Raw genomic sequence first — 16,508 nt, forward strand, 5'->3', positions numbered from 1 at the left:
TCCTTTTCTTCTTCTTAATATATTGATGTGCAACTCTCCCGTGTTTTCGAGAAAAAGACTACATTTACGAGTGTTCCGATATTATGAAACACTTCAAAGTTCGGCTCTGTATAGATTCATGGACTAAACTTTAGATCTAAGGTTTAGTCCATTAGACGATCCAAACAGATGGAATAAACTTTGGACTAAATTTTAGTTTCATCTCAACTAAAGTTTAGTGCATTAGTCCATAGAATCCACTAATTCGGAGTAAAGTTTAGTTTCTCCTATTTATGTGTTTCAAATGGTTTCCCACTTAAAGTTTAGTCCATGGATTCAAATAGACATGGATTAAAATTTAGTTATTTAGTCAGTAAAGTTCCGGACTAAACTTTAGTACTAGGTGATCCAAATTGGACCTTAATTTTTGAGCTATTCCAAAGGCCAAATTAGATAAGTTTACACACACACACACACACACACACACACACACACACTTGGAGCTGAGGCACGCCGAACTGCGCGGCAAGTTCTAGCTACGATTCAAACACAGTGAATCGAAGCAAATACCGGACATATGAGGAAGTACCATCAACTAGCATAGTGAGCTTTGTTAGTTCTCCTCGGTGGGACCTGTCTATCTAGTTTCGTCTCTCATGAGGATTCATATGGATAGGGTGTGCATATATGCGCTTACAGGGATAGGTGTAATGTTGTATGAGTCTTTACTTTATCTTGGAAGAGAAAATAGCATCAACTGAATTGTTGTCCAGCCATTTTGTTTAGATTGGACTCTCCTTTTTTCCCCCATTCACTGGCACTCCGTGGTGCTAGTCGATGAAGCATTGCACAATCTGAACATTGTGATAGTTGAATTGATGCTTTTCCAACATAATATCATGTGTTGCCTGCCATTCCCACCAGCTGCTTGAGAACTCCGAGACAGGTGAGGGCTCTGTCACTGTTTGATTTCTCATCTTCCTTTCGAGAATGAGAACATATGTGGAAAAAAGTTCTGAACAGAACCAGAGCAATTCTGAAGAAAAAAACATTGACTGCTAACTCCAATAACAAGACAACATTGCCTTCATTTGACTGAGAAGAGTGGGAAGGCCAATTCAGTCAAGTGTGCATTATGGTAGTCAATGATCCCGACAGGCTAGATTTTAGGAATCCTTGATAATCTCCACCGATTAATGATGCGCCCCAGCTCTCTGTGTTTCTCTTTTCTACCCTCACTTTGGTCCAAGGTGAGGTGGGGTTTTGCTGTAATTGGACCATTTCTTCTCTTTAATACAAAGATATGCAGCTCTCCTGCGTATTCGAGTACTAATGATGCGCCCATTAAATATTTTTTAAATGTTTAGTCCTGTTTAAGAGTCAAATAGCAAGAAAATAAGAGGCTTTCTCCAAAAGAAAGTATGTAGCCTACTGTGGAGCAAATTATATATGGCTGTTATAATAAAATGAGAAACAGAGTTGCCTAGATAAATAGATAAAAATATTGAAAAGATATATCTATTGCATCAGTGTATGTACAGACATGCTCAAACTCTGAGGAAGCGTGGATTTTTCCCACCAGTCTAAGAGGAACGCATTCTGCCTTTTGATAGACTAGAGAGCTGCTCCCTAAAGAAAACAGGACGGTTGTGCTTCTGCTTAAGCAGCATTACTACATAAAATTCATCGTTTATGTTCATCCCTCCAATTTCACAGGTGGCCTGCTCCAGATTATGGTCTGTTCTTCAAAACTAGTAATGACGGCTGTTTGCTTCATGTTGCCTAAAGAATTGGCGACTCGTTTGTAGTATTCTTCACTACTGAAATCGCCTAGTACCTTTACCGAATTTGCACTCTCCTTGTTGATCACAATTTGCCCGTCAGTGCTTATTGTGCTGTTGGCAACAATGCTTATTGACTTCAGTTGCAGTGATGGTTTTATATTCAATCCTTCAACGAGGTAAACAGCACCAAGAACTTCTCCCAAAAACATATCCTACAATTTTGATAATATACCCCCACATTGACAGGATTAGCTGTGAATCAACTAGGAAAAATATTTTCACACGCTACACCCTGAGGTAAAATAATACCCCCAGTATTAACTGAACAAAACACTTCGAACTACTGAAATGAAAGCATGTTACTACTGAACCATGTTCCATAATAGCCCTTCGCTAGTGTGTTTTTTTTCTTGCGAGGTCTTCGCTAGTTGACATCAGTTACCACTAAACTTTTGTTCAGTAGGTATAGAGTATTATTCTACACAGGGTGTATGTAGGTTAGTACATGTATATTTCAACATGTATAATTTTGGCCATGTACTTTGATGTTGTCTAATAATTTTTAGAAAGTACAGCATAGGAGTTGGGAGTTTGGGGCCAGGGATCCAAACCGAGATGCAGTACCCTGTTACCACATGCTATTATAGCAGAAAGCCCGTGGGTGCCTAGAAGTAGGTGAAAGTATGTTATTTCAAGCAGCTTTGTTAACTGAGATCTGGATGCTATCACAACTTGTTAGAAGTTCATTGTTGTTTCCCCAAAAAGAAAAAGTAGTGTTGTTGTTCAATGTTTTGTTTGAAGGATAAAAAATCTGTTGGAGATGACCAATATTGGACGCGGAACGAGATCATCCAGTTGTCACACTATTCTTGAGGCTCTGATGCAATAAAAAGAAACTCAAGATTTAACTGCGGTTGTATTGAAAATTAGGATGGTTGGATGAATCTAAGTAAAAAGGAAAGAAGGAAAGCTCGGCTCTGACTATACCCTGCTTTCATTTGGAACACACCATAGACCCTGAATCTTGTGGCCAAATTTGGTATACTGCATATTCTAGGAAAAAATTGGGATGTTCTAGGACTCCCAGTAGGCAAGTTCAGTTTGAAAGTTTATAAGTTTGTGAATTGTTCAGGAGGTATATAGATTGATGTGAAAAATGAATTAGAATGCTCAAGATTTTATTGTAGCAGAGAAATAAAAAAATTGCAGATGTTTACCATATGGTTGTAAAGCCGATGCTTCTGCTGAAGGTCATATAGCAAGAGCATCAAGCGACGCACAAAACCTGACTCTGGAGTGTGATCAACATGCTTTAGGGCATGAAGGATAAACTGAAAGGAAGCAGCTTTTCTTTGAGAGATAAGAGGAATCAGTGTAATATCAAGAGATGATTCCAGGACTATTTTTGCAGCTAGGGGATCAAGTAACATATTAAACTCTGCATATCTGTTTGATGGAACAGTAAACACATTTCCCTTCGAATCATTTTCATCTCTGATATGACCACCAACCAAATAAATCTCCTGCATAGAAGGAAGGGCTGCATATTAATACTAACAGAGGCAAAACTCAAAGTACAGCTGGAAAGCCACAGAACCAAAAGGCATAAAACAACTAACCTCTATTATAGAACTTGCATTCCTGTCAGAGAGCACGATATTGGCCAAATTTGTAAGAGGTCCATTGCTAAGTATTGTGATCTTCTCACTTGGATCAAGCTGCTCTTTGATAGACTGCCAAACTTCAAAAGCTAACGGCTGGCGAAGTTCTGGATGGTCAGTGTTTCTAGGAGCACCATGTTCTACTGAATTTTCAGCGGTATACCTAACAATGGAACACGTAAAATTGCAAGTATCCATCATGTGCTCTAATATGTAAGCAGTTCATCTGGTGACTGTAATAAGGTACCTTCTAGGGCTTCTTGGCAATGATCGAGCTAGTCCATAAAGAGTGTCCGAGTCAATAAATCCACCACAGCCTTGGGGAATAATACTGGCATAGTTACAACCAAGAGTTGGAGTGCCTAATGCAGTGGTATTACCACGACCAACAGGAATGTCATCGCGACCCATCATATGTAACATGTCATAAACGATATCAATGCTTGCAACATGAGCCCAGCCATTGCCGCTCACCAAAATCCCCTATAATGTTGCAATGAAATTGAGTTCGGTAAATAAAATAAAGAACCAAATCTATAATTGCACTAGAGCACAACCCTATGCCATTCCTGATAATTGTACCTTTAAATTTATCACTTCAATAGGTGCCTTCAAGAGGTATATAAGGGAGACAAAATCTCCAGGACTCATGTCCATGTCAATAATAATAGGTCGTCCTATTTTTTTGTTTTTGAAGTCTGGCTTGTAAAGGACCTCTCCATTAAATGGAAATTGTGCCTTAAGGTTGAAATGGCCAGAGTTCTCACGACGATTTAGTGCCTGCAGATCATAGTTAACCATAACAGGCCAAGTCTCATAAATAACTGATGGATGCTTACAGAAACTTTGTGTAACGGAATTTGAAATTCCTAGTGAACACCTGATCACCAAAGGCATGTGCATGCAGGATTGCAGGTAAAACATGACTTGTCAAATAAGGTCCCGCTATCCGCATACTACTGTGATCACGAGGTTGAAGTTAACTAATCTATTACCCAACGAAAGAAAAGTTCAACATTATATTGAAAAGATACATGCTCACATTAATGTAAAATCTATGAATAATATGATGATGTTAAGTAGTAAATCCTAATTTTCTGGTAAGTTGTCAAGTGCTGATTAAAGTGACATGATACAGCAACTTAAAACTTAAAAATTCAAAACCCTGCCAAAGATTTAGACTAACGATACAACTATAAGGGTGTGCAATTGGCATGTTTGGTATGTAAAGAATCAAGCTTATTACATCATTTCAACTTGGCATACTAGACACCGAGTTATCAGATAGAAAGATGAGTTCAGTCTTCTGACAACAGATAGAAGAGCTTACCTCTAGGAAACTTTTGAAAAACTCCCTGTCCAGAGGGCTATACTTATCCATGTTCTGTTTAGCCTTCGTAGCAACACGAATGTGGGCTGCTTCTGGACTGGAGACTTCCTTAGTGTATCCATCCTAAAAAAATTAATCTATATGGTAAGAATTGGTTGTTCATATAATTCATTAGTAAAACAGATGAGTGACTTGTCCGCAACATTCACCATTCTCATAATGTTTTATTCGTCAAATTCTTATATGTATTAGATGTATATAGCTTTATTCGACTTGTATAAGTCATGTAACTGACTTACTTGTACTCCAACCCTATACGGCCTATATATACAAGAGGTCAACCCCCCCCCCCCCCCAGGGTGTGTGGTGTTTTCTCAATTCTCTACAATGTGTAGATTCCAATAAAATTGAGTTTTAATTGAACAATTTTTCTTTACAAAATTATCAATCACCCCTGGCTGCCTGGTGACATCATATCAAGATAATAAAGGCATTCACAATAAGGAAGTTAATGGAATTCTTTTAAATTTAATCAGTATCAGCAACAACTTTTTTATCACAAAAAGAAGAATGGTGCAATTATCCCCTAAAAGTAATTCAGCAATATTGTACCTCACATCTTCCTTTGTTACTTCCCTCGATGCGACAAAAGCTATCTGTAATTCCATTTTGAACATGACCGCTATGAACTCCACCTTTTTGAAGACCAAACTTGGGAGTGGTGCGGCCATCAAATAATGGGTTTGAGCCATCATTCACACCATATGGTTTGTTTGAAGTTATAACTGTAATGTTCATATATTCAAGCTCAGCAAAATCATTTCCAAATTCACCGTTCTTCTCATTGCGCATGCTGGAGATGGCAACACCAGAAGTAAAGGAGTCCCACATAAAATAGCTCTGAACAAGAAAAATTAAAATAATAAGGAAGAATGAGCAGAATAAACATGTTCCAAATGAAATGGACTAACTGACACTTAACTTACTATATAGAATTGATCATTGAACCATGTGTCTCGTGCCATCTTTAAAGCTTTGAAACAGTATTGTGCCTCATAAGTACTCTGATGTTGTTGGAATTCATAGAAGAATTCTTGGTTGATTGGAATTGTATTAGTTGCGTCAAGAGGAACAAGTGTGATTGGAATGCCAGAATGAAACACCTGACATCTTTTATATGTTAGCTATCTTAAAAAGTTCCTTCCATGATGTTGATTAATTCAGTTAGTACACAACCTGACACCAAATAACTCACCCTCCCTTATGGGCCATCAGATCAATTGATGACACCCTATAGGTGATCACTGTTAATTTAGACATTAATTAATAAGGCTGGTATGTTAATTGGAGTGAAACAACAATGAACTAAAGACAGGTATGTGAGAATTCATGACACACTTAACTATTAACATGCGTAACCAAGTAAAAAGTATGCGATTTATAATCCACATGGGAGTGGATTCAATGGTAAAAAGAAAAATCGATATGCAATTTTACCATTGCTTCTTATTAGAAGTTCTACAAATGTGAGTGGATTCAAAGGTAAAGGGACCCTATTACAAAATGCAAATGAAAGAATAAATTGCGCTTTCAAATTCTAATTAGAAGGGTACAAAAGGGGTTGTCCTGTGAATCTAAGCCTCATGAGTCATACCTGATATGAAGAGAAAGGATCTTCAAATATGTTGAATTCTGCATTTGGGTTGGTAGAGTAACTAGTAAACAAGTTACCATGGTCACCACATTGCTGTGGTGTGCAAGAGGTGGTAATATTTTTTGGACAGCAACCTGTAGGATTCTTTGATCTCACCCCACCACCCATAATGTATATGTGCTCCACGTTTCTTTTCAGGTGTGGATGAGTCATGAGAAAAATGGCAAAGTTTGTATGTGATCCTATGAGGATGACAGTTGTAGGGCCAGCAGATATTGTGTCTACCATTACTTGTTGTGTTGTAGGTTGTTGAACTGGTGTATACCTTCTATCACCCTGTTTTACATATTAAAATATAGTAAGTAGAAGCTAGTAAGAAATACTAAATTAATAAAAGTAAGTATGCATGTCTTCCAACACTACGAAGATCTGAATATTGCAATTTTGCAAGCAGATTGCTTAAATTATTTGTTTTTTTTTGCGTCAAGTCCGATTCACACACACAATGAAAATATAAGTGACCAGCTGTTCCTAACTACAAACTTTCCCACCAGTTATCATATTATCAACTGCGTACAAATCAGAGTATCAGACACTAAAATATGACCAATTTCCAGAGATATTTAGACAGATTGGTAGGTTCTAGTGGCCACAATTCAATATTTTTAGTATTTACTCTTTATAGTATGCTTGGTTTAAGGTCCACCAAATAATTGAAAGGTCAACCAGGTAATCCCGTGGTAGTCTTAGCCTAATAAACAACAAATATATGTTGAAGTATAGTCTTGAGTTCTAATCCTGGTGAACACGATTAAATAAAATAAGGCATAATAGGCATTTTCATCCCTAAACTTTCGTTCAAGGTTAAATTTGGTTCCTCAACTATCAAAATGGTCATTCAGTCCTCAATTTTTCTTTGTCCCACCCGATTCCTATGTTCCACATTGGAGGTAGGGAGCCTGCACGTTTGAGGAGTGTTAAAGTCTAAGTGAATTGCCTATCTTTTCTAAAGTTTAAGCTTTTGGCTTGACCTAGTTGTTGCATGCAACTCAATAATACACAAGCAGAATTCAGACAGAACTGTTATGGCAAATACTTAACATTGACAATTAACGTAATTTAACACTAGCAGACCTAGGCCCTGTTTGGATGGAGGGGTAAATAGAGTAAAAAGGGTAAAAGGAGGTACTTTTTACTTTTAACATCCAAACATGAGGGTAAAAAGAGTTGAGGCAAATGTTTTACCCCCAAATTTCCTTTACCCCTCTTTGGGTGTCAAATAGAGGTAAAACTATCATCCAAACACTTTTACCCAACCATATTTACCCCTAATCCAAACACCTTTATAGGGTAAAACTATTAGAGGTAAATGGTAGGCATAAAACATTTACTTTGAGGTAAATTTACCCTGAATCATCCAAACAGGGCCCTAATATGGGTAAGGATCTTTTATCAAGTGATAGCAGCATATCGATTATTAAATTGAATGTACCTATGCTTTAAATAAAATAAATCTGCCACATGATACGACAATGAAAAGACCTATTTTACAGGTCCCTAAGATACCTTGTGCATTGTCATTTTGAAATACGTGTAAAACTGTACATGATAATTAACATACAAAACTGATACTTTACCTGTGGAAGGAAACCCCTTCTAATTCCAAAGTTTGTGTCCTTATCTAACCGTCCACCACCTTCTAGTGGAATTGCTTGCCTATACCGGCAGCCTCCGACTGTTGTCATGCCCTAAATTTTAACGTACATATTAGTATTAGGTATTAAACAAAAAATGAAAGGAAAAAAATAAATGCACAAACTTGAGCAATAGATATTTCTTTCGATAATAAAGTCAAGTAGCAATGGCTAGATATGCTGTTATAATGGAAGCTGGTACCTGATCAATCATTGGCAAATAACCACCAACATTTGAATATATGGTGCCAGAGTCTGAAATTCCACCATCCCCACCAACACCAACCAGAATGTCATCACGGCCCATCATATAGAGTATATCATACAGATGATTCACAGCATGTCCAGCATCACTCCACGCATTGACGCTGATGGAAACTGCCTGCATATGTTGGCAAGGAAAAGTAAGAGTATGTATCATGCATTTTTAGAGCAGATAGAGTCCATCAAATCCCCCCCCCACTCCAAAGTTTATCATGGGTTAAAAAAATAAAATAGAGATAGCGATAGCAAAGCTTGTGTAGGTTTAAGGGTCCGATAATAGCGACACACAATTGAAGCAAAGTTACTAGAACAAAAAAGTGAAATAAAATAGAAGCAATCGGCTCGCATTACAACCCAACAAACCCCCTACAAATACAATGAAAGCATCAGTTCTGACCAACAATTCAAGGACGAATACATTGCCCTTGAATCACTTGCTAGGAATTCTCTTCTGGGAACATAATGCACCATATATGCCTATTCTTAAGCAGAACGACAAAGGGCCAACCGGGCAATCTATTGGAGCAACAATGCATCATCCTCCCTTTGTCCTAGCTTTGTTACCTCAGTGACATCAAACGATTCGGACATCTAGTTTCTAAGAAGATGATAGATGTGATGGTTTGGTGCTGCATTAAGACTTTGCAAGGATGGCTTGGTCTTCTAGTTTTCTTTGATTGTTTTCGAGTTTTTTCTTGTGTTTTCAAAACTTTTATTTGATGTTTAGAGTCTAATAACTCTTGTAGTTCATTTCTATATATACCCATCATGTGGAATTGTGGATATAGATGTCGGTTTGTCCTTTATTACAAAAAAACTAACTAAATGCATTATTATCCTAATACCATAAAATCTGGCGCTTGACAGTCAGTATAAAACAAATCATATAGATTGACAACATACGCTTGATGTTATGAAATTCACCATGAATAATACTTTCATTACACAATTTCATAGTATATGATGGTTTCTTGTTGAAACACGACATTTCTATAGACATTGCTAGTGTTATATTTGTTTAGATAACATACCGATGTCCTATGAACCTATATTTGATATAAAATGGAGTATAAGTTTATTTTAATTCTAAACTAACCATTATACCTGAATAGATGAATAGACAATTAGCCAAGTGATTGGTAACATTCTTTCCTCGCAAAAATAAAATGTGAACGTTGTATATTCACTATTTTCAAAATGAAGAAGTATAATGTTTCTCTCACTAGTTGGTGGGTGGGTTCTTATGTATTTTTGTAAGAATTTCTAGGGTTCATATTCTTTCTAGCTTGTCATGTGGGCATTAATGTAGAGACTCTAAAAAAGAATCTCTAGTGGTAGGCCAATGATTTAGATGCAAATGTAGGGGGTTAATTCTAGATTATTTTTCATAATGGTATATAGTTTAGTAATTTATATTTATATTGAAGGGGTTATTTGTGGGGGTGGGGGGGTTATAATGGCTTGGTGGATAATTTAGATATAGAGAGATACTTTGCATAAATGGCTGATATACCATTTCAAGCAAACAAACTATTGTAAAAAATGATTATAGTATACTGAATTGATGGTTGGATGTTTCTAATTTTTTAATAATTTTTGGGTTCTATATCGTTTCTAGAAAGTTTTTTAGGGATTAGTATGGAGGCTGTAAAAGGAGTACGAATGAAAACTTACATAAAAAAATCTCATCCTATCTCACATGCATTTCTATATTTACCCCCGCATGTTTCCATATTTGTGAAAACATACAAAAATGGGACAGGAAGCAGGAAGGGTTGTATCCCGCCCATTTTTGCATGATCCCATTTTTACTCGGGGTAATTTTGTTTTAGTTCCATATTTATAAAATCTAAAAAAAATCCTATAAGGCACACCATATACCCTCTCTTATTCCTTGATATCAATCGCTCCACTTCATGGTTTAACCCAAGGAAACATAAAACCTTAATCATATTCTCAAAAAAATTATTTGTGTAAAAGAGTGCAATGTTGTATTCATGCGAGGTGAACAGTGATTAAACAATAGTGTATTCCGGTAAATTGTTTGGTTCCCACCCATTTCCATAATCCATATATCATGGTTGTGCCTATTGTGTTCCTGCGCCCGTTTCCAATAATAAAATACGGATACCGAAATGGTAAAGTGGTTTTCCTGCCCATTCTCATTTGTTTTCATCCCTAAAAAGGATCCTCTAATTAGTAATAGTGAGGTAGTACACTTTATAAGGGAAAAACCGATTTTACTACCTGAACAATCCACTTTGTCTGTTTCATCCTTGACTAAAATTGAGGCACAATTTAATGTGCAAACTATTTGAGTTGGTCCAATATATTCCTGATTGATTTTATCCTTTTTGTTTATTCATTACAAGTTGAGTTTTAAGTCAAAGTTCTATAAGGTGATAAAGGACAAGATGTTCAATGCTAGAAAAAGTACAACAAGACTTTCATAACTACTTTTTTATTTAATTTTGCATATATATAGGGTCAATTTATTCGTATTATATGACCCTAACCTCTGAAGTAATCGTGAAAAATTCTAAAATATTTTTTCTACCAAGTATAAGTTATGATGTCTACCCGCAAAATTTTTGAAAATTCAACTGGTACATAAAGAAATAAAAAAAAGATAAATCTTATCAGAGGGCGGATTGAACCATTAGAAATAGTACAAACGAGTAAATCAAACCAAACTTTTATTTAGAGAGCTAAGATGACAAGTATGATTGTTGGATAGTAAAATAGAATATTTTCCTTAGAGAGTCTACTTCCGAAAGAAACATATACTATACGTCTATATACTCTCTCCTTCCACAAATATAGTTCATTCTGAAATTCAAAATTTATCAAAGAATACACAGTGCATTCTAGGTACAAGAGGGGACAAAGCATTAATTTACCATGAAAAACACCACCACTTACTTTGTCCTTCTATATCCCTTCTTTATGGTTCCCCACCATAGACACGCATCTCCTGACATTATTGGACCCCGTTTGGCATAGCTGCAACTTCTCTTGAAATAGTTGGTGAAGCTGAGGCTGTTTTGAAAAATGTTTGGCGAAAACCTTCTACCTATGAAGCTGAGTGAAGCCATATTTTTGTAACTTCACCCCGCTAGTGGAAGCACATGGACGGCTTCATAGATTGCTTCAAACTTGAAGCTAGTTCAAAAAAAAAAGCCGTTTGGCATAGCTTCATGTAAAGCTGCCTATGAAGTTGCCCATGAAACTATGCCAAACCGGGCCTTATTATTTCTAGACACTTTTGGTTACCTCCCATTATTTAATGCTAATTGTCTTGTAATCTGCCATGTAAACCCATTGTCTACTGTGTCTTTTCTAATATATAATCCTTCAAAAATCATTGAATGCATATATTTGTGGACGGAAGGAGTATCTTCTTTCATGGAAAGGACACTAGACTAAGCTTAGTATGGAGAGATAGTGCGTACTAAGCTTGTGACAAAGATCCATATCATCTAAAAAAAGATGCACGCATATCATCCCCTGGCATAAAAGAGACGCCCTTTTACTTTGTGACGATTCATAAAGCACATCTTCCATCGCACTCTATAAAGATATCTTTCATCCTTGTGGCTGTGGACACTAAATATTTGCATGGAGCATTTGGTCAGAGCCTCAAAGCGGAGATGCCCTGTCACTGTCTTGTCTAGAGCGTTGTACCATATTCTTTAATTATGGCAAGATTGGTTAATTAATTATTTCACGCAGATTCGATCTGCTGCCATCACCGATCATATACGGAGGTAGCTATTTCTTTGATTAATTTCACGATTTTTTTTGTTAAGTTGAGTACTGATTCGTCGCTACTACTAAAACAATTTCGATGCAAAATCGGGCAAGGAAACAGTTTCAGCTGAACCGAAGCCAGCAGCTAGAACCTCGAGGAAGAAGCAGAGAAGAGAACAAGATAAGACTGATCGATCGTGCTAACGTACCTTGAGGTCAAACTCTGAGCGGTTCTGCTTGAGGATGTAGAGCAGCGCGAGCAAGTCGTCGGTGTCCATGTCCGTGTCCAGCAGGATCCGCTGCGGCCCCACCTCCGCCGCGGCGCCACCGGAAACGAGGACGGCGATGGCCACCAGAACCGCCGCGGCCGCCGCCGTCCGTAGGGGCAGCACCATCTTCCTCCTCATATCCACAGAGAGGCTGTGGGCTGTGGCGAGGCCGCACGAGGGGCAGAGAGCATATTTAGCGCAGGGACGCAGTTGCCATCTCGATGAGCAGGTTCTCGATCACTTGCTAGTTTACTACGGTCGCACGCGTTCCTCTCTCTCTCTCTCTCTCTCTCTCTCTCTCTCTCTCTCTCTCTCTCTCTCTCTCTCTCTCTCTCTCTCTCTCTCTCTCTCTCTCTCTCTCTCTCTCTCTCTCAAACACACACTGTGTCTCGTTTATGGACTCGTTTTATGGGAGAGATCGAACAAGAATGAAATAGAAGGCAGCTGAATGAAGAAGACGGCGTCTGCGGTAGTGCGGTTTCGGTTCTATTGCTCAGCTAGGAGATAGAGATACTAGATAGGGATAGAAGATTTGGTTTATCATTATTGTAGTTGGTTCAGTTGTTATATCTATAGCAAAACGTCCACAAACATGATTATTGGCTTTGTCGTGGGATCTGCCTAATTAAACAAAAAATGAAGTATGTGATTGGTGTATTGTCTTGCAATGTATATATCGGGATCCATAAACTCTTCATATAGCATCCGGATTCTTATACTATCCATCTCTTTCATTCTAATTTAAAATCACATGAATTTATTATAAGAACAATATGCACTTTTGGATAGTTTATGAACCAAGGTGTGAATCTTGAACAAGTTTAATGGTTCAGGGTGCAAACTATGCTGGTAAAGTCGATGGCAAAAAAAATAGAAGTGCGGATTTGAGAAGACCAAGTTGAAATGTCCCTTGGTATGTAGTTGTGATGAGTGATTGACTAAGATGATTTAAGGCTTTTTCGGATTAGTTCATATTTCATATATGCTTAATTGTGTTAATGACTAACCGGATGTGTTGTGTTGTGGTGTGTGTATGTATAATGTATCTTGTGTGTTGTGTCTCTTGGCTCATAATGTGCAGGTGTAGCACGTGACGCGGCGGCGGCCGGCGGCATATGGTGAAGGTCAAGCGAAAGTTCCATGCCGATGGATCAAGGGAGGTGAAGGATGAACGCAAGTAGGCTTCAAGTGAGAGACTAGAGGAATCCGAGCGGAATCATAGCGCACAGAAGAGCAAGAGTACATGGATGTGATGAAGACAACGTTGGTCGAGTCAAGCATGACGGAGGCATCAAAGGCTTGGTGGGGGCCGGACATGCGTCGACATTGTTGCGTGGCAGCCAAGTGGAGATAGACGGTTCGGGTGGTTTTAAGCCTCAAAACCACCATGCAGGCATGTTTACCAGTTTAGGCCTCAGAATCAGGGCACATCCTTTGCGGCCAGATGGCGATGTGGACGGCATGTGGTGCCAACACGAAACTGGCATCGAGGCAAAGCGAAGTCGTGAAGGCAGCATGTTCGTCCGGTGCTACGATAAAAAGTTGGACGATTTTACCCCTAATGGGTATTTGGGTTGAATGCTTCATGTAAGGGTATTTGGTCTTTTATCAAGGGCATATGTATAAAGAGTGGGTTTGTTTGAGAGGCTAGTAGCTCTTTGAGAGCGTTCTTCTCATTTTGTTTGTGACAGAGATTTGATTAGGATCTGAGTGAGGGAGAGAAGAGCTTTTTGATTTGAGCCTTTTCTCATTCTAGATTTGAAGATCTAGAAGTGGCTTGTAACCAGAAATTTTGAGGTAATCCAAGTATTAAATTCATGCAAGATTATTCTCCTTGATGTAGATCTTTAATTTGTTATTTTCTCTATTTTTGGAGCTATTTTTGGGCGGGTTTTTTATCTTGCAACTGGCAGTGATTTGGGGTGTTTTTCTTGGGGCAAATAGGTGCTAGCACATGAGTGCAACAACATCTAAGGTGATCACCAACCAAATCCATATACGAGTGCCACGTATTTTGAGATTAGAGTTTTGTAACATCGACATTTACCTTTTTTGCAATATTTAAATATTATAATTGTGATATGTTTGAACTACAATTGCAACATTCAAAAAATATTTTTTAAAACAAATAATAGAACAAATAGAATTAGTCAATTATATTAAAAATGTGTAACATGTCAAATCAACAATTGAAACATCTAGAATAAATTCATGCAACATCCCAAAGCAGTTGTTGCAACATCACCTCACATCTCAAACATATTGAAAATAGCCACTACATATCGACACATGGAACAATTTTAAAATAACTATTGCAACATCAATAATCAACTAAAATGCTCACTGCAACATTAGTAATCAACTCATGCTGCAATATAATGGCATGTCTATCGCAACAAAAAAAATCTCGTGAGAAGTCCACCGCAACATCCATCATTGAGGTTGGAGTGCCTTACCCACTGCAGCTCATACCTATCGTAACAAAATTACATGCAAAAATTTCCAATGCAATGTTGCTGCACTGGGTGATTAGGCTCTAGGTTGTCTCATAGTTTGCTTCTATCGGACGTCCTACTCTTAGCATTACCCAAAAGTAATTGGCATCTTCGCCTACCGGTGATTGACGGCAGCGGCTAACGGAACTAAAGGTGGGATGGGAATAATAATAACTAGGTGATTCCCCGGGCGTTGCTGCAGGATTTGAGAGAGATTTTTGATAAACTATAATAAAAAATATAATAATTCTTTAAATAAAATGCTATGGAGAGCATGTAGTAAGACAAATAAGCACCTAGATCGAGTTTTCTAAAAACAAAAAATGGTAGAATTTTTAATAACACGGAAAATGCTGGTTAATGGTGCATTTGTAGAGATTGTATTGAAAGCCACATGAGAAATCTATTGGATGAAAAATAATAGATTTTTGAGTTATTCTTTGGTTAGAGAAGAAAGAACGAATAAGACATGCATTTCATGGATATGAGACGTGCACGAAGTTGATTGGATGGTTACAATAATGAAGGTCCTATTGAACGACTTCCGCGAGAGGGGCAACTCACGGTCGCCCGTCGGTGCCGTGATCTCCACCAGCTCTATGGAGCTGTTGTGCACCGCCACCAGCTCCACGAAGTCGTATTCGGCCTGGAGGATCTCGTCATACTTGCGGGGGCGAGCTGGATGCACTGCTTCAGTTTTTTCTGATATTAACGGGAATGCACTGCTTCTGGGGGGTGAGCGAGTGGCATATATACTATGCTGATGCTATTAAGATGACTTTTGATTGTTGGATATTAACGTGAGTGGGAGATGACTTTTGATGGCTGAGTAGTGGTGTATAATGTTAGTGGGAAGCAGTTTTGTGTGGTGGTTCGAGTAATGCATGGTGACATGAATGGATATTAACATGAGCGGTGCATGAATAAGTGGATTAGAAATAGTAACTTACAAATGGATCAGTGGGAGCATGAACAAGTGGATTGGCAATGGTAACTTACAAATGGACAGGTAGATATCCACAGAAGGAAACGATCTAACGGTGATAAGAATTTGAGGTGATGTGGCTCAACGTGGTTGCAAAGAAATAGAAGTTATGACCCTTAGTGGGGATCAACTATATAGCTTTTATAGATAAATGTTAAATAAGCAAAGAAAAAAAATTAGGGCAAAAAAGAAATGAGTTATTTTTTTATATCAAATAACAAATTTTCTCAAGTGTTAGATATCTTATCATTCCTCTAGGAAAAAGAAAACGTGTGGAGTGATATACACCGAAGTGCACTAGCATAAGTGTAACACCCCTGTGTTAATCGTCTCGCTAATCAAGCGTTAACTCGCTAATCGTGGACTCAAATTCGTCGTTAACGCTAATCGTGTTTGCATAGTAAACATCTACTTAGCTGTGTTCGATCTCATTTTTGTCCTTGATCCGAGCTCCAAATCAACTTCCGCCCAAAACGAAAGTTGTAGATCTTCTTTTCCTCTAAAACTTTTATTTTGGCCAAATTTCATGTTCCCATATGAAATTTGGAGTTTCAACTGGTCAAACTCGGGCAAAAATCATTTAAACGAAGAAACAGTGTCTCCACTGTGTTCGTCACTGTGACGCCCGACGCCATACCGGCGA

General features: G+C 38.0%; 1 protein-coding gene across 9 annotated transcripts; it reads right to left on the minus strand.

Annotated features, from left to right (window-relative positions):
- Positions 1 to 1,458: 1,458 nt before the first annotated feature.
- On the minus strand, positions 1,459 to 12,882 carry LOC120698750. Of its 9 annotated transcripts, none has more exons than XM_039982476.1 (12): positions 12,326 to 12,844; positions 8,305 to 8,484; positions 8,046 to 8,156; positions 6,409 to 6,744; positions 5,741 to 5,917; positions 5,367 to 5,654; positions 4,755 to 4,877; positions 4,007 to 4,204; positions 3,672 to 3,907; positions 3,383 to 3,587; positions 2,981 to 3,286; positions 1,459 to 1,975 (listed from the first exon to the last, which is right to left on the minus strand). In XM_039982476.1, the coding sequence occupies exons 1-12, from the start codon at positions 12,521 to 12,523 to the stop codon at positions 1,676 to 1,678; spliced, it is 2,658 nt and encodes an 885-aa protein (XP_039838410.1). In that variant the 5' UTR covers positions 12,524 to 12,844; the 3' UTR covers positions 1,459 to 1,675. The 9 variants fall into 9 exon arrangements, 6 of the variants coding, with proteins under 6 accessions (XP_039838410.1, XP_039838412.1, XP_039838413.1 ...); XM_039982479.1 differs by lacking the exon at positions 12,326 to 12,844 and adding an exon at positions 11,289 to 12,253 and having other exon boundaries at positions 1,564 to 1,975; XM_039982478.1 differs by lacking the exon at positions 4,007 to 4,204 and having other exon boundaries at positions 12,326 to 12,847.
- Positions 12,883 to 16,508: the final 3,626 nt, after the last annotated feature.

This window comes from Panicum virgatum, chromosome 3K (genome assembly GCF_016808335.1).
Source record: "Panicum virgatum strain AP13 chromosome 3K, P.virgatum_v5, whole genome shotgun sequence".
In the NCBI taxonomy this organism is placed as follows: Eukaryota; Viridiplantae; Streptophyta; class Magnoliopsida; order Poales; family Poaceae; genus Panicum; species Panicum virgatum.

Coding starts and splice junctions, on each gene's coding strand:
- LOC120698750 (XM_039982476.1), bottom strand. CDS start 12,523: ATGAGGAGGAAGATGGTGCTGCCCCTACGGACGGCGGCGGCCGCGGCG. Junction 3,908..4,006: donor TTGAAGTGATAAATTTAAAG/GTACAATTATCA, acceptor GCAACATTATAG/GGGATTTTGGTGAGCGGCAA. Junction 3,287..3,382: donor ATGCAAGTTCTATAATAGAG/GTTAGTTGTTTT, acceptor CCTTCTATGCAG/GAGATTTATTTGGTTGGTGG.